This window comes from Lipotes vexillifer, unplaced genomic scaffold (assembly GCF_000442215.2).
Source record: "Lipotes vexillifer unplaced genomic scaffold, Lipotes_vexillifer_v1.1 scaffold182, whole genome shotgun sequence".
Classification (NCBI taxonomy): Eukaryota; Metazoa; Chordata; class Mammalia; order Artiodactyla; family Lipotidae; genus Lipotes; species Lipotes vexillifer.
Window position 1 is genome coordinate 3,633,304 of NW_006798798.1, and position 26,253 is coordinate 3,659,556.

General features: G+C 41.6%; 1 protein-coding gene across 1 annotated transcript in view; it reads right to left on the reverse strand.

Annotated features, from left to right (window-relative positions):
* Window positions 1–4,359: 4,359 nt before the first annotated feature.
* The window catches only part of CEP89 (centrosomal protein 89), an 80,501-nt gene continuing 58,607 nt past the window's right edge, over window positions 4,360–26,253 (reverse strand). The window contains exons 15-19 of the mRNA XM_007470943.1: window positions 18,586–18,753; window positions 17,649–17,790; window positions 14,095–14,184; window positions 9,400–9,569; window positions 4,360–4,600 (exon numbers count right to left, since the gene is read on the reverse strand). Of these exons, the coding sequence (XP_007471005.1) occupies window positions 4,360–4,600; window positions 9,400–9,569; window positions 14,095–14,184; window positions 17,649–17,790; window positions 18,586–18,753 (811 nt within the window). The remainder of the gene's footprint in view (window positions 4,601–9,399; window positions 9,570–14,094; window positions 14,185–17,648; window positions 17,791–18,585; window positions 18,754–26,253) is intronic.

The following is a 26,253-nucleotide window of genomic DNA, read 5'->3' on the forward strand; positions in this document are numbered from 1 at the left end:
CAGGTTCTACTGGGTTAACCAGGTTCAGTCTCAGGGGACTGTGGGCTGTGTATACACTTCCTGACTTTGTAGAAATTTGCAAGATGAAGACAGTTGTTTTCAATTCCCTAAATATCTGGGCTGCCACCTAAATGAAATCAAAAGGCTGATCTGCTCATCCAACTACATTTTCTTTAATTTGCTTCTTTATATCTGAGAGGTTTCCAACTAAAATGGAAATAAAAAGATTTCTATGTTCTAGAATTTCAGGGTTTAGTGTACCATGCCTTCAAAACGTCTGCATAAGGCATTCAATAAAGGCCCTCTTTCCTAGTGCACAAGTCAACCCCAGACCAAGTCACCCTACAGGCAAAAAGCCTCCACTATTCCTCCTATCTGTCCCGGATATCAGTCCCTAGTTTCCACCTCACACCATGTGGGTTCAGGCAACGCTATTCGTTCCCTTTAGTTAGTACGTTCCCTTTAGTACGTTCAATTCACTTTGCCTGAAGGGTGGATTTACATGCCCTATCTTACAATATTAGGCAGGGAAAACATTCTCCAGTGAGACAGCGTCCATCCCCATAATACAATCAGGCAAAAGAGGTGGAACTGAAACAGGAGGGAAATCGGCAGGGCACAACTTTTGAAAGAATGACATAGCCCAAGGACATGACATAAACTGATTAGAACCAAATGGGCCCAAGATGGCACACAAGTAGACTTCCACTAGACCTTGAGCCTCAGTATATGCTCACTGTAACACATCAGCAAGCTAAATGACACACCCACAGGTGCCATGACAGTTCCAAGACAGAACGTAAGGATCAAAAGTGGGCGGTGGCCCAATTCCTGGAAATCCCCACCCCTTCCCAAAATAGCTGGAATACTCCTCCCACTCATTAGCCTATGAAATTACCCATCCCTATAAAAACTGACAAACCCCCATACCTTGGTGCCTTTCTCACCTTCTGAGATGGCCCACAATCTGTCTGTGGAGTGTGTTTCTCTCTAAATAAATCCACTTCTCACCTATCACTTTGTCTCTCACTGAATTCTTTCTGCAATGAGACATCAAGGACCTGAGCTTCATTAAGTCCTGAGGCCAGGTGTGTGATCTCACTGTTGGAAGACCGTGGGTTTTGGCAGGGTTCGAGGCCTGGCTGCATGGGTTCAAGTCCCAATCTGAGGTGCACGGTTTCACAGCCACCTTACACAAAGCCCATTCAAATACACCAATTCTCTTATAAACTTTCACCTCAATTCTGTCCACTCTTATACCTCTAACCACAGTCTCCACTAGGACCCCATCAACAAGTCTTGGTCTTATAATACGGGGTAGGGGAAGTGTTCCCACCCAGATAGAACATCCATTCCCATAAAACACTTAGGCCATGTTGATATAACCTCTTCACATAACATCCATTCAAACATTTCAACCTTTATAATCCTCTCAACCCTCGTATGTTTACATTTTCTCAATCTAAGTGTAGGCCAAGTCAGGCTTCCATCAGTGGGTTTTGGTACCACAGCTCATGGGACTCCCGCATCAAGGAGTCCTGGAAACTTCTATCACCCTAGCAGTCTTACCCACTCCAGTGTAAAAGGCTGTGGTTCCCAGTGAGGGATGGAGGTAAGGAACCCAGTTCCTTTGTTAGTCTTTAACTTGATTAACTGGCCTAACTGTTGCCCCAAGCAATTGCTGGTCAGGTTTCTCATTGTAATTTTTTCCTTCTGGCTTTTGAAAATTTCACCAAACCGGGGTAAATAGAGCAAATTTGTTTGGTGCCCTTTAATTTTAGGGGATCTTAGGGGGGGATCCCTTTGGCTCACCCAGTCTTAGGTAGTGCTGCTTTAAAACGTTTGTTTTAATCCCATCAATGTCTGTTTTATTTATCACATTTTAAAATAACCATCTAGGGCTTCCCTGGTGGCGCAGTGGTTGAGAGTCCGCCTGCCGATGCAGGGGACACGGGTTCGTGCCCCGGTCCGGGAGGATCCCACATGCTGCGGAGCGGCTGGGCCCGTGAGCCATGGCCACTGAGCCTGCGCTTCCGGAGCCTGTGCTCCGCAACGGGAGAGGCCACAACAGTGAGAGGCCCGCATACCGCAAAAAAATTTAAAAAAATAAAATAAAAAAATAAAATAAAATAACCATCTAAAGATTTCCATCCTGCTGGGATGAGTCCTGCGACTCCCTCTGATTCCTCCTTATTCTGTCACTTTCAGTATTTGCCTTATTTACCTTATTTATTAATAATCCTATGAAAATTTCCACCTTGTTGGGAAGAGTCCCTTTGACTTTCCCCTCAGCTTCTTCCCATTCTCTTAATGTCCAAGGGAAATATAATGCGAGCCACATATGGGATTTAAAGTTTTCTAGTGGCCATATTTTTAAAAAAGTAAACCAAATCAAAAAACAAAACAGAACAAAACCCACAACCAGGTGAAATCAATTTTGATAACATTTTATTTAACCCAATATATGCAAAATGTTATCTCAACATAAAGCCAATATAAAAATTATTAGATATTTTACATTATTTTTTTCATAGTAAGGCTTAAAATCTGGTGTATATTTTATACGCCAGATGTGTTATAGCACATCTCAATTCAGGTGCTGGATTTTCATCAGAAATACTTGACCTATATCTAGATTTCATAAAATTTATAGTTGAGAAGGCAATCACCTACCCACATGCTCCAACACACACGTCAGTTTTCCCGTGATGCACTGAGACCCTGCTTGCTCTGGAAGCTCGTGGCTCTGGGCTTCTGTCCTGGCGCTTTTCTTCTGAGCACCTCGCACGCTCTATAATGATGTCTGCCTTCGTCACTACTGCTGTTCTCAACAAGCGGTGCACATAGGTAAGTATCCACAGCATATTTGCTGAATAAATATATTTATATCAAAATTAATAAAATCCAGAATTCCGCCCTCTCCTAAGAGTTAGATGACCCGCTGGTCTACAGAGATGTAAGCTGTTGGAAGAGGGTGGGGTCTCTCCCATCTTCTCAGAGGTTGAGGGGAAAGGCGTCACTTCTGATCCCTCCACCCCTCTGCACGGGACAATGGCAAGACAGGACAGCCCCCCAGCTGCTGTCACACAAAACTCACACCCACACTTGCGCCTGGACCCTCTCCACTCAGCTCTGACTTCCCCAGGGCTACTTTTCAATAGTGCCAAAGGCAGCAGGGCCCACTTGGGTCCCTGGGTCATGTTTTCTAACTGTTTGCCTTGGGTTACTTTCAACCTGATCAGGACCTTTCTAGAGCCACATGAAGACTCACCAGGACCAAGAGAGAATGGGACCGGTTGCTGCTCAGACTGGAAACCGGCAGGATGACAGGAGCGCCCCCACCAGCAGTCAGGCCTTACCACCCACCCAACCTCTAGCCCACCCAACCTCTTTTAAAATGTAAAAGAACAATGATTTTCTATCTCAACTTCCCACTTAGCAACCAAAGAGCACATGTGTGTAACTTTTATATATGACCAGGGACCAACACTGGGTCTATCTGCACACCTGAAACCACACAGGCCTTAGCTATGAGGGGTTTGGTAAAAGGATGTGACGGGATTCTACCCTCCATACACTGTTTAGGATCCTTTGTAGCCTTCTTCCAGCATCCCGGAGACAAGCAGCCCTAGAGAGCTGGCATTACCGCCAGGAGTCCCAGGAACGGTCCTGGAGGCAGGGATGATCTACCTGAGGAGGTGGCACAGGGTGGAGCTGGACTACGGCCCCGGCATCCTTCTCGGTGGTGGCAGTGGGGCAGGGACCCCACCTTGGCGCTCAAAGTCAAGGCTCTCAGAAGGGGAGGGAGGTTACGTGGCCCCAGAAAAATTACCTTTCCAGGAGGGCAGGGAAGGGCTCGGGGAGAGGGCAGGACAGATTTTGTACAACCGACTGGGGCACGAAGACCAGCACCTGTTTTTTGCCAAACAATAAAATATCACCCAGAGTGAACGCACAGGTCTCATCGCTGGGGCTTCCATCGATGGCTCAGACAATGAAACTAACTCATCAAACACACAGGCTGAGAGCTCGGGCCTGCCCGCCCTTCCCTCTGGGGCTTTCCCAGCGCAGATCTAGGAGCCCGGAGACAGGCCAGCTTGCCAGGTCACCTGTTAGCCTGAGCAATGGATCTCACAGAGCCCAGCTCGGTGGCAATGGGGTCAGAGGATGTGCACTGGCTAAATATAGTTCAGCAGCACATTTTTAATATAAAGCAAAATGGAAAAAAGCAGGTTAAATTTCTGAGACAGTATTTCTTCCTTGCCCTGAGGAGAAGAAACGCTGCAGTGGCTGGCGGGAGTCTGCCCTTTCCTCCGTGCTCCCTGTCCTGTGTAGGGCAGACCTCTCCACCGAGGGGCCCTAGCCCAGGGGCTCCCGCAGACCCTGGTGGGAGGTGGGAGGCGGCTTCAGGTCACAGAAGCTGAAGCGGCAGCCATCCTGCATGTCTCCCTGAGAGACGCCGTCCAGGCAGTGGTCCGCGAAAGCTCTGGTGTTGTCCCACGGGCCTGTCCTCTCCAGCGTGGCCTGGAGAAGTTCTCGGATCCTTCGGTTTTCCTTGGAGGTGGACTCCCAAACAACCTCAAGCTCACCTTCCATTTCTCTGAGAGAAATAAACAATATGAAGGAAAAGTTTAAAATAACACAATTTAAAAAAATACTTATAGATCCCTTATGAATCCTAAAGTAGTGAGAAGCCAAGTGGAAGAATGTTTAAAGTCAGAGAACAGAGCCCATTGTGCGTGGGTTGTGAAGCAAAGATTCCCAGTGTCGAATGAAGCCCAATGTCCCCTGGAAATAGAAAAAAACACAAAGGCACAGGCTGAAAATGACGTCTTAGATTTCCTCTCTATGTTCTGCCTTTTCTTCTATTTTGGCACCAGTGCACACACCCTTTGTTCTCCATGGCATTAATGTTACAAAAATAAAACACAATAACTGCAGTGGCTGACCTACCGCACAACGGCCTGGCTGTGGGTGCCCACACAGCATGGGCCCTGTAGGCCTCTCCAGTGTCCCCACTGCGACCTGGCCAACACTCAGACACCTTTCACAGCCTTCATCCACAGAGCAGCTGATGGGCCCAGACACAGAGAGTGAGTGAGAGGGTGAGGAGGGGACCAACTGTGGGGAGTGAGGATCACAACCCAGGTCACAGAGAAGACTGGCCCAGACCATGTGCCAGGAGGGGCGAGTGTCCAGAGGGAACCAAGGCTGAGCCAGGACTGTGTGACGGGCCCCATGTGGGGAGCTGAGGAAACAGGGCAGGCAAGGTACACATGTCCTCGCAGGGCTGTGGTCCACTGGGGGAGCAGACCAGATACCTGCCACCACCTCACATGAGCCCCACGGGGAGGGAAAAGCAAGCCTTAGCCTGAGAGGAGGAATGGGCCTCATGCAGGACGGCAGGGCTGGGAAGGCCAGCTCTTTCACAGACACTGCCCGGTGGTTACGCAAAATGTTAGCAACTGGATTACCAGGTGGACTTACCACTGTTGTTTAAAGAGGAGGACACCACAGAGATTCAGGGAGGCCAGTGACACATCCACTCGTCCAGTGTCACTTTCCTTGTGAACTGCTGTTTCCTTCCAAAGCCCATGATGCCCACTAATTACTCTATGTCTAAAAAATCTCCATGCTTCCATTTTCTGATGCAAAACACCCAGATGTTTGATACATTACATCATGATAATGTACAGTTAAACTCAAAACAAAGAGAGAAGGAAATCTCTAAGGGCAGAAAAAAAAAAAAAGAGGATTAAACTGAAACCACGGAGTTTGGTAAACAAAATGTTTGTATTGCTTTGAGGACAAAAGCCCATGCTAGAAACCCAGATTTCTGTAGAATGGAGACTAGTCTTGGGCGCATGCAAACTGGGTGCAACAGAAAACCACAGGGCTCACTCACATCCATGTTTCCCCTCTTCCTCCTAGCAACACTGTGAACTATGTGTCCCAGAATTAGGCAGGTAAGTGGATATATGTGAAGAACCCTCAAAGGAGGCATGGTTGGGTAGAAAAATCTGCCAATCTTCAAAAGAAATCTGCTCTGAGAGGCTCCTTGGGGACTGTAGCCACTGACTTGTTCTCAAATGAATCTGGGGTTTGAATATACACTGTTCCCCATAGTAGAGCATCCCCAGTCCCTAACTGGAGTGAACCAAGAGTAAAAAGACATTTTTGAGACAATCAGGGAAAAAACTCAATGGATGAGTTAAAAGTACATTGGACACAACCAAAGAGAGAATTAATGAAGTGGAATATTGAGCAGAGGAAACCACCCAGAATGCAGCTCAGAAAAATATATTATTAAGAAGTTATACATTCATTGTAAATGTAATAATGGCATTGTGAAATTTTTTTTTGGTTTTGGCCATGCAGCTTGCAGGATCTTAGCGCCCTGACCGGGGATCGAACCCAGGCCCTCAGCAGTGAAAGTGCAGGGTCCTAACCACTGGACCGCCAGGGAATTCCCTGTGAATATTTTTAAAGTCCTTTTGTATTAAAAAAAAAAAGCATTACTGTAGATTCTTTTTTAAGTTAATAATAAAATTAAAGTGACTCCAGGTTTGGAAATACTCTCTGGCACCAAAGAAAAGCAAATGCAAACCTTCTCTGGAGAAAACATCCTCAGTCCAGGCCCCTAAGACTCCACAGACTAAATTCAATCCATACATGAGTTCATGGTAAAAAAATTACTGTACATAGAACAAAATAAGCCACACAGGGCAAGAGTCAACAAAACCAGATTTCAGATCCCCAAATTGCAGATAATGAAGCTGTCACACACAGAATATAAAATAACTATGAATAAAATGTTAAAAGAAATAAAAGATGTATTAAAGATAAGCAAAGACCAAAAATTTATTTTAAAAACGACTAGTTAGATTTTCAAAAGAACCAAACAGTACTTCTGAAATTGAAATATACAGTTGTTGAAATAAAAAACCTCCATGGCTAGGTTAAACAGTACATTGAACAAAACTGAACAGAGAGCTAGTAAACAGAAATATTGAGAATTACCCAGAATGTAGACCAGAAAAAACAAGGAGATAGAAAATGTAAAAGATAAGACACATGAAAGATTCAATAAGAAGGTTTAACATACATTTAATATGAGTTCCAGAAGGAAATCTAGAAACAATGAGGGGAAAAGACTTATTTTAAGAGAGAGATAATGACTGGTAATTCGCTGGTGGTCCAGTGGTTACGATTCTGCACTTCCATTGCAGGAGGCACAGGTTTGACCCCTGGTCAGGGAATTAAGATCCCACAAGCCACACGGCACAGCCAAAAAAAAAAAAGAGAGAGAGAGAGAGAGAGATAACGACTGAGAATTTTCTGGAAATAATGAAAGACACAAAATCACACATATAGAGAATAACTTATACCAAGCAGATAAGTGAAAAGAAATTCATAGTTAAATACAATGAAACTGCAGACGACAAGAGACAGAGGAGATCTTAAAATAGGCAAGAGAAATGATGGATCATCTAGTTTTAAAAATGACAAAAGACTTCTCAACAGCAATAATGAAACAGAGAATACAGTGGAATGTGCTGAGAGAATAGACTGTCAAGGTAGAACCCAGCAAAAATCAACTCACAAGGATGAGGGCAAAATGAAGACATTTTCAGATAAACAAAAACTAAGAAAGCTTACTCTCACTAAAACTTCTAAAGCATGTACTTTTGGAAGGAGGAAAATAATCTGAGAAATAAGGTCTAAGATGCAAAAGAGAATAGTAAGCAAAGAAACTGGTAAACTCTAGGTAAATCAAAATAAAATAACTATATTGAAACTAGTAATATCTAATTTCTGGGGCTAAAAACAATGATATCAAATAGATCTTTGCTTTTCATCTTCACATATCTGTATCTACATGTAATGACACTAGACAACAAGAGCATATAAATTGAGTGGGAAATAATTAGGTTAGAGCGTTAGGTCTTGCATTTGCGGGTAGAGATGTAGAGGTGCTGATTAACTTTAGATTTTTGTTAATGTTAGGTATCCATATGAAATTTCAAGGGCAACCACTGAAAGAACATAAATAGAATGTTTAACTTTCAAACCATTAAAGGGCAAAACATGGAATAAGGGAGAAAGTGAAAAACAAAGTTCCATTTTATTAACGCAATTCTAAACCTCCTGTCTGGCAAGAAAGTTGGTACCGGCCCAACTTTTACAAAGTGACCACTTATGGTGGTAAGAACTTCTGTGACTACAGAAAACCTGTTAGATAAGACTTCATTTTGCCTGGGCATTAAGAAACATCCGGCTGATAGAAAACATAAACAGCTGTCTGCATTCTGTCTGGTAACAAATACACGGATTCTACTGTAACTTGAAGAAAATCACATTTGAGTGTCATTATGATTCTTCCACGTGCATCAGTTCACGTTCCAGTCTGTCAAAGACAACACAGCCATCCTGAAAAGGCCGACTTAAATGTGAACCCAAACTACGTGAGGGGACCACCAGGTTCACCTCCACAAAACATGTGCTATTCCCCAGGGTTTTCAATACACTGGCAACACCTCCTCTATCACACGTTTATAGGACAAAGGTGGTTATAAAGCAGAAACTAACACACCATTGTAAAGCAATTATACCCCAATAAAGATGTTAAAAAAAAAAAATAAATAAAAAAAAATAATAATAATAATAATAAAGGACAAAGGTGTAACTGACAGAGTACCTTACAGCCACAGAGAACATGATATACCCATAATCTTATGACTATGATCTTACAAAAAGGGAAGAATCTGAAATTTAAAGTTCTCAGAAATGAGAACATAATGGCAGAAATAAAACATTTAATCAAAGATTAATAAAATCTCCCAAGAAAATGGAATAGAATAAAAATATCAAAGAGATGGAAAAGAGGGGGAAAAAGGGAAGGACAATGAGAGGACTGGATTGATTTAGGAAGTCCAATATTCAAACAACAGGAATTTTTAAAGGAGGGATTAAAGACCTGGGATCTACTGTACAGCACTGGGACTATAATTACCAGTGCTGTACACTGGAAAGTTGCTAAGACAGTAGATCTTAAATGTTCTCACCATAACAACAACAACAACAAAATGGTAATTACATGAGGTGAAGGATATGTTAACCTTATTGGGGTGATCATTTCACAATATATATGTATATCAAATCACACTGTACACCTTAAACTTATACAACGTTCTATGTCAATTGCTAGGGAAAATCTTTTCAAAGAAAAAAAACGAGGAGCAAATAAAAAAACCAATATTAAAATATATTTAATATTAAAATCAGATAAAACTAAAATAAGCAATCAAATGAACAAAGCAGGTCCAGAGGGTTTTACTGGAGGATTCTACCAAACATTCAAAAAACAAAAACATGGCAACAGGGCTGGGGTGGCCAGACCTTTTCTGCTGCAGCGCCTGGTCCAGGACATTCTGCTTGTCCTGCAGCATCCGATGGAGGTGCCTCATCTCCTGCTGGTACTGAGCTGTCTTGCTAGCAAAGTCTTCCTGCTGCTCTGTCAGACGGTGACTGATGTCACCCAGCTTCAGGGCCGCCTGCTTCCTGTACCCCTGGGGGAGGAGGATGATCTCTGAGTGAGGGGGTGCTGCCCGTGGCCCAGGCGAATAGCTTTGTGGATGCGTTCCCTCTCCACTCCTTGGCCTGTCAGAGGCCCTGAACTGAGTAAGCCCTGGGCAAGTCTGATCTGAGAGGGCAAGTCTGGATCACAAAAGTCACATAAAGTAATAAAAAAATTTCAAGTCTAATAAAACCAAATTTCTGACTTGTATCATGCCTAGTTTTTTATATGCCACAAATAAAAATTAAAACAGAAGGACCTGGCAAGGTCTGTCATACTCTATTGGTAAACAGGTGACTGAGATAAAAGCCTGATTCACTTATTTTCCTTCTTAAATTTTTATTGTATAGTACTTAAGGTTAACAGATTTCCCTCTGAGCATTTCCAAAACTGTTGTCACATAGATTCTGACTTGTAGTTCCCATTAGAAATTATGACATTCAATTTATACATCTCCTCTGACCCAAGAGTTCGTTTACTATACAGTTTTTACATTTCCAGGTGAAAGAACATTTTCTGCTCTGATTTTGTTTAATTTCTGGTATTTATCTTTTTGATCAACAAATGTCTGCCTTATTTCTACTTTAGGGGTTTATTGAGGCTTTTTTTTTTTTGGTAGCCAGTCTATGATCAATTTTCGTGATTGTTCTGTGTGTGTGTGTGTGTGTGTGTGTACACACACACACACACACACATACACACACAAATAAACCTTATAGATTATGTTGTAAAATCTTCTATATTCTTACTTTTGTATAACTTCTTGATCTGTCTTAGACCAAGAGAAGCGGATTAAAGCTCCTATTATCACTAAGTTTCCATTTCCCCTTGTATCTCCTGTAGTTTATAAAATTTGCTGCTGTGCTATTTAGTACGTAGGCATTCATAACTACTATATATTATTAATTGTAGTCTTTAGCATTATCAAGTCCTCTCCTTTTTTTTTTTTTTTGGACTCATTTAGTGCTTTTGGCCTGTATTCTCTCTTGGCAAATGTAAAGATCGCAACTATGCTTTCCTTTTGTTTGCATAAATCTGTATTATCTTCACTCATCCTTTTATTTTTCATCTTTCTGAAACACTGTTCCTGACTGTCTCTTGGTTCTGGCATGTAATAGTGTTTTCCTTTATAATATAATCTAAAATTGTTTCCTGTTAATGGGTGAATTAACTCATTTCTATTTTCTATAGGGCAGATTTGTTTGCCTCAATTTTATCTTATGTTTTATTGTTTTATCTACACACATTTTTAAAGACTTTAATGTAGTCTGTTTTCTTCGCTCTTTTTTGCTGTTGTAATTTTGCTATTAAGGAATGAATCTCTTTTGATTCTTGTGGTTACTTTTATTTTTATGCCTTTATATTACATGTCCTTCGTCCCCTCATTTATTAAAGTAACATAATGTTAGCTCCTGACAATCTTTTCTTCACTCTTCCCCTACTTAAATATGCTTAAGCTCCTCCTACTGAAGTTTTCATCTTTAAATGATACCCTTTGACCTCAGTTATTACAGGTGACGCAATCAGCAAGTTCATTCGACTTTCTAACTTCCCTCCCCCTTTACCTGTCATGTTTTCCTTGGTTGTATTACTTCTATGTTGTCAGGTTGTATTATGTCTGCATTTTGTTGCATCAGCCTTATCCCTGCTATTTTTAAGTCTTAGTTCACAGTTCAATATATTCTTTGCTCATGAGCAGTACTTTTCTGAAATTTGCCCAATCATTTCTTGGCTGAACTCAAGCTGATTGATCCTTAGGAAAGGTTTATGGAAAAAATGTTCGAGTTCTTATATGGTCACAGCTGTCTGAAGAGCAGCCTGGTTGGATGAAAACATCCTTGAATATTCATAGATGGAATTCCACTGTTCTCTGGCATTCAGTGTTGTTGTTGAGAAGTGTTATGCCAACATGATTTTCTTTTTCTTATGTCCTGGTCTTTTGCTTGGGTGTCCAAGGTATTCTTTCTTTGTCTTGAAGTCACAGGTCTTGATGTCAATTTTCTAGGGCCATCCTGGGTCAGTTTTTCATAGGTACTTAATGTGCCCTTTCAATATGTAGATTCAACTCTTCATTTATTTCAGAAAATTTTATGAATAAAAACTTTTAAGAATTACTCTTTGGAGCAGAATAAGTACCATTGTTTTGATTTCTGCTTTAGGTAAATTGGATCTCTATCACTTTCTACTAGTGGCTTTTTTTTTTTTTGGCTGCACTTTGTGGCTTGCAGGACCTTAGCTCCCTGACCAGGGATCGAACTCGGGCCCCCAGCAGTGGAAGCACAGAGTTCTAACAACTGGATGGCCAGGGAATTCCCTCTACTAGTTCTTTTTATTTCTGCCTTCTTGTCTTTGCCTTTCTCATTTATCCTCTATGTCCCTTATCCTGCTTTTATGATATCTTTCTCCCTGGGCTCCTTATAATTTAGTCTACATTTCTCCTTTCCTTCTATTTCTTCCCTGAGTTATGTCAGTTCCATTTCACATCCTCCTTTGTCTGGCCATCTGTGTCTCTGCTTTTTGGCATTTTCCCCCAGCTTTTACTGTTTTATTGAGTTTGAGCTACCTGGCTACCTGCCTACCTCCTTACTTGTCTGTCTACTTACCAACGTATCAGTTTACCTTAGAGTACAGGTTTCAATTTTGATCTCCTTTGTGGCAACATTATTTCTGATGCGCTTACATCCTGTGTAAGAAAATTATACTTCTATTTTTCTTAAAGAATTTTTGTATGGAGGCCACTGAATTCTTTGGGGATGAGATGAGGTTCCTGCGACGGTGAGAGCAATGGGTCAACTTCCAAGCTTCACACACCACTTCTCTTGCAGTCCCTTCTCTGGCTCTCTGAATCCAGCCTGGTTCTGAAATACTTCTGTCTGCAGCTCTGATTTCCCAGATCTCATCATTGCCCTGACTTCCAAGTTGATGTTCTCACTTTTAGGAGGGTTTTGCTAAGGTTGACTGAGATGTCACCTCTGAATTTTATTTTTTTTAAGATTTTTTTTTTGATGTGGACCAGTTTTAAAGTCTTTATTGAATTTGTTACAATATTGCTTCTGTTTTTTTATGTTTTAGTTTTTTGGCCACGAGGCACTCGGGATCTTAGCTCCCTGACCAGGGATTGAACCCGCACCCCCTACGTTGGAAGCGCAGAGCTCTCAACCACTGGACCACCATGGAAGTCCCTGTCACCTCTGAATTTTGACAAGCCTTTTCCAGGTCTCTTCTCCTCACTTTCCCAGAGATCCTGCCCTATCTGACCTGGATCTGGCTCACAGATTTCTTCTCTGGGTGACTGGGTGGAACTTTTTTATTTTTACTGTTCTTATTCAGATGAACAGTAATGAGACAAATTCCCAAGACAAGGCCAACCGCTCTGAAGATCAGACCTTCTCTTTGGGAAATTAAAGCCAACAGGAAAACCAGGAAAAAAAGAACAAACTACAACTGCTCTTTATTACTCATAATACTTCTATGCAGATTCCCATCATTAATAGTGTGGTATAGTCCTTCTAGCCTTTCTGATGCAGAGTTGAGATACTGTTTTGTATACTGCTTTTGATCTTGTTACATTTTTTAAATTGTAAAATATATTATTTAATTCCCCCAATAGTTATTGAATTAATTAAATACTATGCACCAGGTGCGATTCTAGGTGCTTGGGATATACCAGTGAACAAAAACAGAAAAAGAGAAAAAATCCTGTCACTTGTTATTCTGGTCAGAATAGACAAACAGTAACCAACAAACATAATCAATAAATTACGTAGTCTGTTAAAAGGTGATGTTGTCTCTGGAAGAAATAACAAAGCAAGGATAGAGCCTAGAGATATTTCTGTATCTTTTTTTGTTTTTAAACAGCTGCATGGTATCTTATTGTGCAGATGAACCGAAGTTTACTTAATGAATGGAGAGGTGCTATTTCTTTTTTTTTTTTTTTGGCTGCATCACACAGCATGCAGGATCCTTAGTACCCTGACCAGGGATCGAACCCGTGCCCCTGCAGGGGAAGCACGGAGTCTTAACCACTGGACTGCCAGGGAAGTCCCGAGAGGTGCTTTTAAAAAACAATTTTATTTAATTAATTTATTTATTTTTGGCTGTGTTGGGTCTTCATTGCTGCATGCGGGCTTCTCATTGCAGTGGCTTCTCTTGTTGCAGAGCACGGGCTCTAGGTGCATGGGCTTCAGTAGTTGTGGCACGTGGGCTCAGGAGTTGTGGCTCACAGGCTCTAGAGCACAGGCTCAGTAGTTGCGGTGCACAGGCTTGGTTGCTCCGCGGCATGTGGGATCATCCTGGACCAGGGCTCAAACCCGTGTCCCCCGCATTGGCAGGCGGATTCTTAACCACTGCACCACCAGAGAAGTCCGAGAGGTGCTATTTCTGCCAGAGAAACCCAATACCGCTTTACTCTGTGGATGATCAGTGATACATACATGCAAAATGGGTCGTTTTCTTAAACATGGAAATCTGACCCCAGGAAGCCCATTCCCATTAGGAGTGGCTAAATGTCCACTTACCTTGACTTTTTCCTCCAACCTTCCCAAGCGAATATTGCCTTCTATGATTTTGTTGAGAACTCCATGCTTCTCACTTTCTAAACATTTAGCCTACAGAGTAAAGTGAAAAGAAAAACAATGGGCTCTTAGTTTAACAGGAAAATTAAAATAATAAAAAATCTTCTGCTGAGAGTATTACTACAAAGAGTATTACCATTCTGCCACTCGTCCTGGCCTGACACCTCTCCAGCCCCCCACCTCCAGATTCCTATCCCCTGTGTGAGGGCTGTGGGCAGAACTTGGACCAACAGCTGAGGAGGGCAAGAGCCGGGAACGGCAGCCTGGGCGCCCCTTCTGGGTACAACTGGAGAATCTGAGCCCCGCAAACAAGGGGGATGTGAGCTTCCAGGACACTTCTCTATTCTTGGGGAATATACCATTCCTTCCATCATATCCAATGAACAAGTGCCAACATGCAAATAAACTTCTCACTGGACTATCTGAATAATTAACAAAATTAAGGATAACTTGAGATGAACGCAAAATGCCATTCTCCAAACCAAATGTGACGGGCAGTAGATCAAAGAGGGATGTCACTGAAGTGGAATGATTTAGATTAATATCCAGATGGGACACACTATAAATTAACCATTTCAAATGGTAAAATTTTTTTAAAAAGTAAAGGTGAGCATTCCTTCTAAGGTAGTACAGTAGTGACAAGTGATTTTCTAGAAAGGAAAACTAAGACCCAGGGAGTTAAACTTGCCGCAAGTCACATGGAAACCCATCCTAAAGGGATTCGAAATGAAGATGCCAGTATCAATAAATTACTATATAGGGGGCTCTCACAAGGCCCAGGAGACCAGAACAGGGTAAGGTGAGGGTGCACGGCCAACAGTCCCACGACAGGGCAGAGGCAGCCAGTACCACCCCCGAACCCCAGCTACAGAGGCTGGTTTTGGGGCTGCCAGGGGCAAGGAGCCTGCAGGGCCAAGGGGACAGCAGTCCGTGTGCACACTGAGGTCCCTCATGGTGGGTGGAGCCAGGGCAGGCTGAGAGCAGCTCCCCCTGCATCTGGAGGGTCTGAAGATTCTAAATCTGACCTGGCTTTCAGGCCATAATAACAAAGGTCAAGGCGGGAGGAGAGAACACATTTTATTAACAGTCTGTTGGCGTAATCTGTAACTTTTAAGTATTTGGACAAGCAGTATATGGCCTCCATTTGTATTTCCATCCTGGGTCCACAAATATGAGTGAGCCTAAGGGGACCTTCTGATGGTCGAGGAGGCTCTTGACTTCATCATGGGAGCCTGGGATGCTCTCTGGCCCAAACAGGAGGTACAGGGCCTGCCTCCTGGGGGAACCAGCATGTCCCACCCTGTAAACAAGATGGCCCTGACACGAGGCAGCCAGGTTCCCATGAGTGTTTGCTGGATGAGTGCGTTTGCTTGGCACTTTCCATTTTTCAACAAGCTTTTGTGTTGCCCTCGATATCCCAGTGGGTAAGCCCAGGAGACACAGCAGAAGAGGAAATGGGCACTCAGCACTGGCACAGAACATGCCAGAGACTTCAGCACTTGGGCTGGGATAGTGACCTCTCAGGAGGGGACTACTGGTTCAGGAGGTCTGAATGCTTTTAAGGCTCCTACCATGGCATGTCAAAATCAAACTGCCTCTAAAAGGCTCGGGGAAGGGCTCAGAAATCACCAGTAATGCATAGCCACGCTTACCACGCTCCTACCAGCAACTACTATAATTAAAAAAAATTTTGTAACATTAATATAAGTGCAAAATGGACTCTCAAGACTGGCTTAATTAGCATTTCTTTTATTACAAGTAAAGATCAACATTTTGCCCCAAGAGCTGTATACTATTTATATGTCCTCTTATGTAAACAATGGCTAAAAGCCTGTGTCCATTTTCCTAAGAAGGAACTTAACATCTTTCTAACAGATGGGAAGAAGCCTGTGACACATCCTGACAGACTCTCTGCCCCTCAATCACCCTGAGGAAGGGTGGAGTTACCTCCAAGTTGGCTGATTTCTGACTCTTACAGAAAGTCTGCTGGGCTCTTGGAATGACATGCATTAAATTATTACTTCTAATCCTATGCCACCAGAGATTTGCAACATTGCTTAAATAAACATGTTTAAATGTACATAAGCAATATGTATTCAAAGTAGAAAAATCACAAAATGCAGATAGGTAAAAAAGATTTTTTTAAAAATCACCTGTCATTTCACCATTTGGAGATACAATTATCTAACTCACTGTTATACTTTGTGGTAAATTCTATCAGACTTTTTTCAACACATAGCTTGGCACAGCATCTGTCTTCTTTCACTGCACAACCTGCTGTAGACATCTTTTAAAATCAGCGTGGAGATGTGAGATCATGCCCACAGCATCACTCTTGCTGGCTGAGCAGCGCTCCATCATCAAGGGCAGGGGTCCCCAACCCCTGGGCCACAGACTGGTACTGGTCCATGGCCTGTTAGGAGCCGGGCTGCACAGCAGGAGGTGAGCGATAGGCGAGCGAGCGCAGCTTCATCTGTATTTACAGACGCTCCCCATCGCTCACATTACCGCCTGAGCTCCACCTCCTGTCCGATCAGTGGCAGCATTAGATTCTCATAGGAGCGCGAACTCTACTGTGAACTGCGCATGCGAGGGATCTAGGCTGCACGCTCCTTATGAGAATCTATTGCCTGATGATCTGAGGTGGGGCTGAGGTAGTGATGCTAGCGCTGGGGAGTGGCTCTAAATACAGATTATCATTAGCAGAGAGGTTTCACTACACAGAGACCATAATAAATGAATTGCTTGCAGACTCATATCAAGACCCTATCAGTGAGTGGCAAGTGAAAACAAGCCCAGGGCTCCCACTGATTCTGCATTATGGTGAGTTGTATAATTATTTCATTATATATGACAATGTAATAATAATAGAAATAAAGTGCGCAATAAGTGTAATGCGCTTGAATCATCCTGAAACCATCCCCTACCCACCCCAGTCCATGGAAAAACTGTCTTCCATGAAACCAGTCCCTGGTGCCAAAAAGGTTGAGGACCGCTCATCTGGGGACCACCAATAATGGACTCAATTCCTTTCCTCAGGACTGGTGCTACTAGAAACAATGTGGGATGAGTACCCCTGGAGCGACCTCTCTGTGCCCTTTAAACTGTGTCACTGGGATGAACTCTATTTAACCTGTCTAGGATTCCTACATTTCATCTTCAAACAGGGACTACATTAAGACAACTTTACAGAGAGAATATAAAGATGCACCTGTGTGTGTAATAGAGGCCTTATGACTACTGTTCCCAGTTGAATGGACTGATTCAGTTAGTTTACCTTCTAAAATATCATTTGCCAGTATTTAAAAGTTTGGGTTATTTGCCTTTCAAAAATGTTTTTCACTGATGGTTGAAAAATAAAATTTTGGAGAACTTGAAAATTTATGGTTGAAATGTAAAAAGATGCAGCTTTTTATGGATCATTAAAAAAAAAAAACCTTTAAAATTATGTTTGCATATTAACTTGCAGCATACTTGAAGTAACTGAGGAAACTTACCAAATACATAAGATTGTCACGTTCCTGGGTTATATTCTCTGCCAGGACAACAAGATTTGCCAGGTACTGGTGAGCAGACATTTCGTTCTCCATGGCTTTTTCCACCTGCTTTTTGAAGACGTCAATTTTCTTTTGAGATCTCCTAGAGAGGTCCCCCAAATGGTGGAATAAAAAATTCATTAGCCTGCATGGCCAGGGCATAGTGAATATCTGTATTATAAAAATAGCAAGCATGTCATTATCATTTAAGTGTATTTTGCAGCAGCCTAAATCTTCTATTTAGTTTCAAGGTGAGAAGAGGTAACTGAATTTAAAGGAAGCATAATTACTGACTACAAGCCAAGTCAATAGGAATCACAAAATGCTTAACACACTTAACAGACTAACACATATTATTCTATTAATTTTTTGGCTGTGTTCTTTAAAAGATATTTTTGAAAAAGGAATCCAGTAATCCCTGGATTAGACTTTTGGGAAACACTTAGTAAAGAACTTCTAGAACTTGCAGAGTCCTAGGGTCAGCATTATGACTATCAACTGTAATTGAACAATAATGTTGGTTAATGTTGGTCATATTTTAAGGTTTTTTTTTGCGGTACGCGGGCCTCTCCCGTTGCGGAGCACAGGCTCCAGATGCGCAGGCCCAGCGGCCATGGCTCACGGGCCCAGCCGCTCCGCGGCACATGGGATCTCCTCGGACCGGGGCACGAACCCGTATCCTCTGCACTGGCAGGTGGACTCTCAACCACTGAGCCACCAGAGAAGCCCGATGTTGGTCATAGTTTATATGTTGGTATTTAATAATCTCATTTATCCCTTTCCATTTCATTGCCAACATTAGAAAAAGAAAAGATAAAGAATATGAAATAGAATATTCAATTGTCTTTTTAAACTATTAAAAAAAAAAAAAAACAGCTTGAGAAAAAAAAAATCCCACCTATTTATTTTCTGTGCCTTTTCGAGTTCAGCTTCCAGCGCCTTGTTTTTAGCCGTCAGATTTTTCTTCTCTAATAGCAGGCTCTTTTTCTGCACTTGCAGGGCTGCCAACTTTTCCATCAACTCTTCCATCTCAGCGTTTTCTTTCTCTTCTTCCTTCTGCAACTGGCTGATGGACAAAAACATCACAAGCCTGTATCCAGTACACCGAGGTTAAACGAAGCAGCCACTGCCAGGCAGTGATAGCACAGCCCTCCGGCCTGGGTGGGCCCTTTGGAGGCCTCTGTGGGAGCATCGTCATCCAGTCCCTGTCAGAGCTGGTGGGGAGCTCCTGGAGGGCGGCAGAGAGGGAGTAGCTGGTGCACACTGCTTTGACGGTAATGATCTAATCCCTTTTTCTGCCCACCATTTTTGCTTATGTCTGTGTGTGTATGTGTATTGTGTGCATATATATACACACTTATTTATACTCCCTCCAGAAAGAATTTAAGACAGCTTAATTTTTTACATAGTTATAATTGCCCCTCCTTCAAATCCTAATGCTAAAACAAATTTTATTTCATACTAAAATAATTATGTTTTTCTGATAAAAGAAACAAAAACAAGGAGGGCATACAATCAATATATAATTCTGGCAAAATGATGCCTGAGAGAAGAGTTATTCCTTCACTGGTTCTCTCGGTCAATTTTCACGAAATAACCGAGACCGAATAGGTAGGGTCACACACACAGAGGCTGCCCAGCATTCTGAGCAATGGGGTCTCCCAGGGTACCACGTGGGGCTTACTACTTGCTGGCTGGCTGGCTGGCTGGCTAGTGAACAAGCCTCACGCTGCATGTGTTTGGGGTCTGCCTTACTTGCCACACAATTTCAATGACCAGCCTCGGTTGGCTCCCTGAACACCCAGTCAGGAATTTTCCAGTTTCCACTGCTTTCTAGTTTACTACTTTTAGTTAGTCAAAGAGCAGAGGACATACCTGGACAAAACCCACAGAGTTGGGGTTTGAATTAAACTCATCTTTTATCTTTTTTCTTTGCTGTATTTTGTTTTGAGTTTAGAATTTTATTTAAAAGTATTTTTGCCACTTACCTGACACCAAAATCAATCAGTTCACAAAATCAGTCAAAAAGTTCACAATGAAAAGCAACCAAAGACAATAGGAAATGCTGGGAAAGTGCTGGTGGGCGTGCACAGCCGCCTCAGAAAACAATATGTCAAAATCTAGAAAATGCATTTACACTATGGCCAAACAATGCCACCTCTAGGTATGTATTTAGGGACACCGATAAACCGTAAAAGAAAGTTTACTGGGGCATTGCTTAAAGGAACAAACTTAGAAACAATTTAAACTTCCATTAATAGGCTAAGTAAAATGCAGTATTTCATATGATGGAATACCACCATGCAGTTAAAAAGAATAAACTCTCGGACTTCCCTGGCGGTGCAGTGGTTAAGAATCCACCTGCCATTGCAGGGGACATGGGTTCGAGCCCTGCTCCGGGAAGATCCCACATGCAGTGGAGCAACTGAGCCGGCGAGCCACAACTACTGAGCCTGTGCTCTAGAGCCCGCGAGCCACAACTACAGAGCCCGTGTGCCACAACTACTGAAGTCCGTGCACCTAGAGCCGGTGCTCTGCAACAAGAGAAGCCACTGCAATGAGAAGCCCGCGCACCGCAACGAAGAGTAGCCCCTGCTTGCCGCAACTAGAGAAAGCCTACGTGCAGCAATGAGGAACCAACGCAGCCAAAGAAAAAAAAAAAAGAATAAACTCTATGTATCTATCTCAACATGGAAAGATGTTTGAAAACTGAGTGAAAAAAGTGAAGATACTAAAAGTATGAATTCACTTATGAACACATAAAACACACCAAAAAAATACTATGTCATTCATGGATACATGTAGAAATAAAAAATAGATTGGAAATATAATTCCAAGTTTATGATAGTGATTGCTTTTGGAAAGCCAGGGAAAACAATGGGATTAAGGATGGTGGTTAAAAGGGGCTGCAGCTGTATTTCTAACAATATAGTTCTTGAAACAAACAAAAAAAGGTGGAAACAATTTGCACACACATACAAAAAGTTAACACTTACTATGTGGTGGGAGAAATAGTTGATTAAAAAAACTTTTTTTAAATAAAATGTTTCCTATTCTATCCCTAGAGTCTCACTCCCCAGAAGAAACTTCTGCTGACCATTTCTGATTTTAGTTCTTCTGGTGAAAAACCATGACTTAAATTTTTAAATTGTGAAATGTAATATAGAAAACTATACAAACGGTAAATGCATATTTTAACAAACAATTATAGTGAACACCCACATAATTACCACACAGGTCAAGAAACAGAACATTTCTGGTACCCCAGACACTCCCATGTGTTCCCTCCCAGCCCCCCAGTCATAGAGTCCCTCCCTAATCATCTCTATAGTGTCATCGCCTATCTATGCATCACTACAGCTTAGTTCAGTTTGCCAGTACTGGAACCAGATATAAAGGGAACCAAGACCCATTAATAGGTGCACAAAGGGACTATATGTACCTTAGTGTCATTACGCCTATAAGACTCACCCGTCTTTTTGTGTGGCTATAGAATAATTCATTGTATCAGTACACCAAACACTATACATTCGTTTTCCTGTTGACAGTCACTTGGGCTATATTCTGCACACACACTTGCAGGATTCTCTAGGGCAGTGCGACTCAAAGTGTGGTCCTCAGATGGGCAGTGTGGTCCTCAGATGGGCAGTCTCCAGCTGTCTGTTACTCATCCACAAGATAAGCACAGAAATTGAGAAAATGGCTGTTGACATTGCTGTGACATCTGGGCAGTCTGAGGTGAGTGAACGCATTCTGCTGAACAGCAGCTTGGGTGTTGTCAAGTTTGCAGAGAGAGAAGCATGTGGTAGGAGCCGCATACTTGTCATGTGAAGCAGGAATACATAACAATTTATAATTTTAAGATTAATTTATCAACTGTAACTCAAGAATATATAAAAACCAGAATTCATTTATTTCACTGAAAAATAATTTAACTATTATTTTACTGGACACACTGACCTGGATTTACAATAAAGGGTTAAAAAGAAGACTGAAAATACAAAGACTTCTTTCTGCTTCCAGCCAAGACAGAGTTACAGAGACCAGATTTATTCAGCTAGAAAACCAGGCAAAACATAAGAAACAACAGTTTTCAGACTTTGGACAATAAGCAGTACAGGACTGTGATCCCTGAGAGGGAAATAACAAGGTGAGTACTACGACTGCTCCAGCTTACTGCCTGGAGTAAAACCCAAACCAAACCCAGTGGACTTGCTGAGTTGAGGAATCAGAGATCAGAGATCAGAGATCAGAGAGGCCAAGGTAGCTAGAAGTTGTGGGCAGAGAGGAGGGAGTTCCAGGGATAGAGGAAGGGCTCTGGAGATCTTTAGGTGGGCTCACCACCAGTCTTTGGCTGACTACTGATCTGCACATGTATGAGAGGAAACTACCTGAGGCTGAGGAAAGAACCACGAGAAACAAGGAGGCAGAATAATTCCTGACATTCACCAAGAACTGGGAACAGTGCATGAGCCCACCAGCCAGAGTAGAGAGACCTTATAATACAAGGGAGATTGGCGATAACCCTCAGAAGGGTATTACTGCCTTTGTAGTAGGGTTAAACTAGCCCTGACTAAAGGCTGCTTTGGGCCTACCCTAACAAAAGCAAGCTTTGAAAGAATCCAACTACTGTCTAGTAACAAGTGTGCACTAGAACAAAATGTAACACTATTCAAAGCGATGCACTAAATCTAGCATCCAGCAACACAAAATCTACAACAGTCAATATCCAATCAAGCATGGGAATAAGCAATAAAATAGGGTCCATGATCAAGAGGGAAAAAAAAAAAATCAACACAACGGATGCAGAAGTCAGAGAGATGATGGCAAATAATAGAGAATAACAGCTGGTGAGGAGAGCAACGAAAACTACAAAACAGACTCAAATTGACCTTCTAGTGATGGAAAGAAACAAGCGGAAGAGGTAAACAATACGTTGGATGAGAATAAAAAGATTAGACGCTACAGAAGAAAAGATTAGTGAACTTGAAGACAAGCAATATAAACTACCCATTTGAAGCACAGAGAGAAACAAGAGCAGGAAAAAGAAATGGACGGAGCATCAGAGGCCCATGAGACAGTATCAATTGGTCCCAGGAGGAGAGATGAGAGAGGGGAAAATAGAAAAGAATATTGAAGAAATAACGGCTAAATTATTTCCAAATCTGATGAAAAATATATATCCACAGCCCAAGAAGCTCAATCAACCTAAAGCTGAATAAACATAAAGAAACCACACCAAGGTACATCCTAAGTAAATGCTAAAAACCAGCAACAAAGGAAAATTATTAGAAGAAGCCGAAGAGAAAAGACATATCACTGTTCAGAAGAACAAAGATAATAACAACTGCAGATTTTCATTAGACACAATGCAAGACAGAAGGCTATAGAGAACACCTTTAAACTGAATGGGGAAAAACTCCGGAGCCGAAAACCCGTCAACTTGGAATCTTTACCCAGTGAAATTATCAATAAAGTTTAATGATTTTTCCAATAAAAGTACTGTGAATCTTTCTATTCCTTTCTATTTGTGATGCTTTGTAGATAGCTCTTTCCTTCCTCCTTTCTTTCCCTTTTTTTTGGGGGGGGGGGTCTTTTTCAAAATCTCAGTTTCTACATATTTATTCCTACAAAGAAATACAATCGATTTTTATAAATTGACTTTGTTTCTACCAATGTTGCAAAAATTCATTATTATTTCTATTTTTATTGAAGCATAGTTGATTTACAATGTTGTGTTAATTACTGCTGTACAGCAAAGTGACTCAGTTATACGCATATACATTCCTTTTCATATTCTTTTCCATTATGGTTTATCACAGGATTGAATATAGTTCCCTGGGCTATGCAGTAGAACCTTGTTGTTTATCCATTCTATATAAACCAGTTTGCATCTGCTAACCCCAAACTTCCAATCCATCCCTCTCCCACCCCCTTCCCCCTTGGCAACCACCAGTCTATTCTCTATGTCTGTGATTCTGCTTGTGTTTCACAGATAAGAATCTAAAAATTTTAGATTCTACATATAAGTGATATCATATAGTATTTGTCTTTCTGACTGAGTATGATAATCTCTAGTTGCATCCATGTTGCTGCAAATGGCATTATTTTGTTATCATTTTCCTGGCTGAGTAATATTCCACTGTATATACATACTACATCTTCCTTATCCATTCATCTGTTGATGGACATTTAGGTTGTTTCCATGTCTTGGCTATTGTGAATAGTGCTGCTATAAGCTTAGGGGTGCATATATCTTTTTGAATTCTAGTTTTGTCTGGATATATGCCCAGGAGTGGGACTGCTAGATCATATGGTAATTCTATTTCTAGTTTTCTGAGGAACCTCCATACTGTTTTCCACAGTGGCTGCACTAACTTACATTCCCACCAACACTGTAGGAAGGTTCTCTTTTCTCCACACCCTCTCCAGCATTTGTTATTTGTAGAGTTTTTAATGATGGCCATTCTGACCAGCATGAGGTGGTACCTCACTGTAGTTCTGATTTGCATTTCTTTAATAATTAGCGATGGTGAGCATCTTTTTATGTGGATATTAGCCATTTGTATGTCTTCTTTGGAGAAATGTCTCTTTAGGTCTTCTGCCCATTTTTCAATTGGGTTTTGTTGTTGTTGTTACTGAGTTGTATGAGCTGTTTGTATATTTGGGAAATTAAGCCCTTGATGGTTGCATCGTTCGCAAATATTTTCTCCCATTCTGTAGGTTGTCTTTTCATTTTGTTTATGGCTTCCTTTGCTGAGCTAAAGCTTGTAAGTTTGATTAGGTCCCATTTGTTTACTTTCGTTTTTAGTTCTATTGCCTTGGGAGACTGACCTTAGAAAACCTCGGTATGTTTTACGTCAGAGAATGTTTTGCCTATGTTCTCTTCCAGGAGTTTTACGGTGTCACGTGTTATGTTTAAGTCCTCAAGCCATTTTGAGTTTTATTTTTGTGTATGGTGAGAGGGTGTGTTCTAACTTCACTGATTTACATGTGGCTGTCCAACTTTCCCAACATCACTTGCTGAAGAGACTGTCTTTTTCCCATTGTATATTCTTGCCTCCTTTGTCAAAGATTAATTGACCATAGGTGTGTGGGTTTATTTCTGGGCTCTCTCTTCTGTTCCATCGATCCACATTTCTATTTTTGTGCCAATAACACGCTGTTCCGATTACTGTAGTGCAAAAGTCTATTATTATTTCTAATGATTTATTTGTAGATCTGTTTTCTACATATGGAATTCTATCATCTATAAATAATGACACTATTATTTCTTTCTTCCCAAACTTTATAACTTTTCTTTTCCTTGCCATGTGCACTAGTTACCATTTAGTAACCAATGCTGTTTATGCTGTTTAGAATGGTATCAGAGGGCATCTCTGTACTGTTTCCAGTCTCAGTAGGAAAGCTTGCAACATTCCACCACTGAGAGTGACATTTACTGTAGTTTTGTTTTTCAGCAGAACCATTAAAGAAGTTCACATCTATTACTAATACTGTTTTTAGAGTTTTTACATCTAGATTCATGAGTGAAAATGAAATGTAATTTTCCTTTCTTATACCACCATTGTTGGGTTTTGGTATCAAGGTTATATTTACCTCATAAAATGAATTAGAGAGCATTAACTCTTTTTCTGTTCTTTAAGAAGTGTTTAGGTGAGACTAGAATTATTTCCTCCTTGAATATTTTTAGAGCTCTTTTGTGAAGGTATCTAGGCCGGTAGTTTTCTTCAAGAGAAGACCTTTGGATTCAATTTCTTTAATGACTAAAGGAATATTCAGGTATTCTTTTTCTTTATAAGTCAGTTTTGAAAAGTAATATTTTTCAACGAATGTGACTATTTCATCTAAATTTCCAAATGTATTGGCACGAACTTATTTTTAGGTGCATCTATTTGATGGATTGAACCTTTTATCTCTATGAATTGATCCTCTTTGTTATGTGGAGTCTTTACCTTAACATTTATCTTGTCAGATGTTAATATAATTTACCACCTTTCTTTTGGTTTGTGTTTGAGTAGTATAACTCTTTTTGTCCTTTCACTTTTGAACTTTCTGTGTCCTTATGTTTGAGATGTATATCTTAACGACAACACAGAGTTGCTGTTGAGAGTTTTGGTAAACTACTCCGTGATACTGCTGCCTTGGCATCCATTTTGTGTGGCCAAGAGGCCTGCAGGGGTCTTGAACAGACACTAGCCCCGCTCTGGAGCGCAGGCCCTATAACAGCCAGCAGAGTCACAAGTCAATGTAAGTTCCTGATATGACTCCCCCAACGACCCTCCTTCCTCACCTCTCAGGGCCTTCCCCCCGTGCGCCCTTTAGGTAAGAACCCCCTCTCCCCCTTGAACCTTACCAAAACCCTGCTCTTTTCTGGTTTGAACTGACCAATTGGCCTTAGCCTAGGAAGCCCAAAGCACTCCACCCATGGACCCTAATAAAGGCATGTGCCTCAGGTCCTGCGGCTTCTCTCTGCCTGCACCTGCCTTGACCTCCCACGTGGCCCCGCGAGGAGTGCTGTGCACCTCCTCCAGGACCTGAGTGACGAGCTTCTCTATTTCACTTT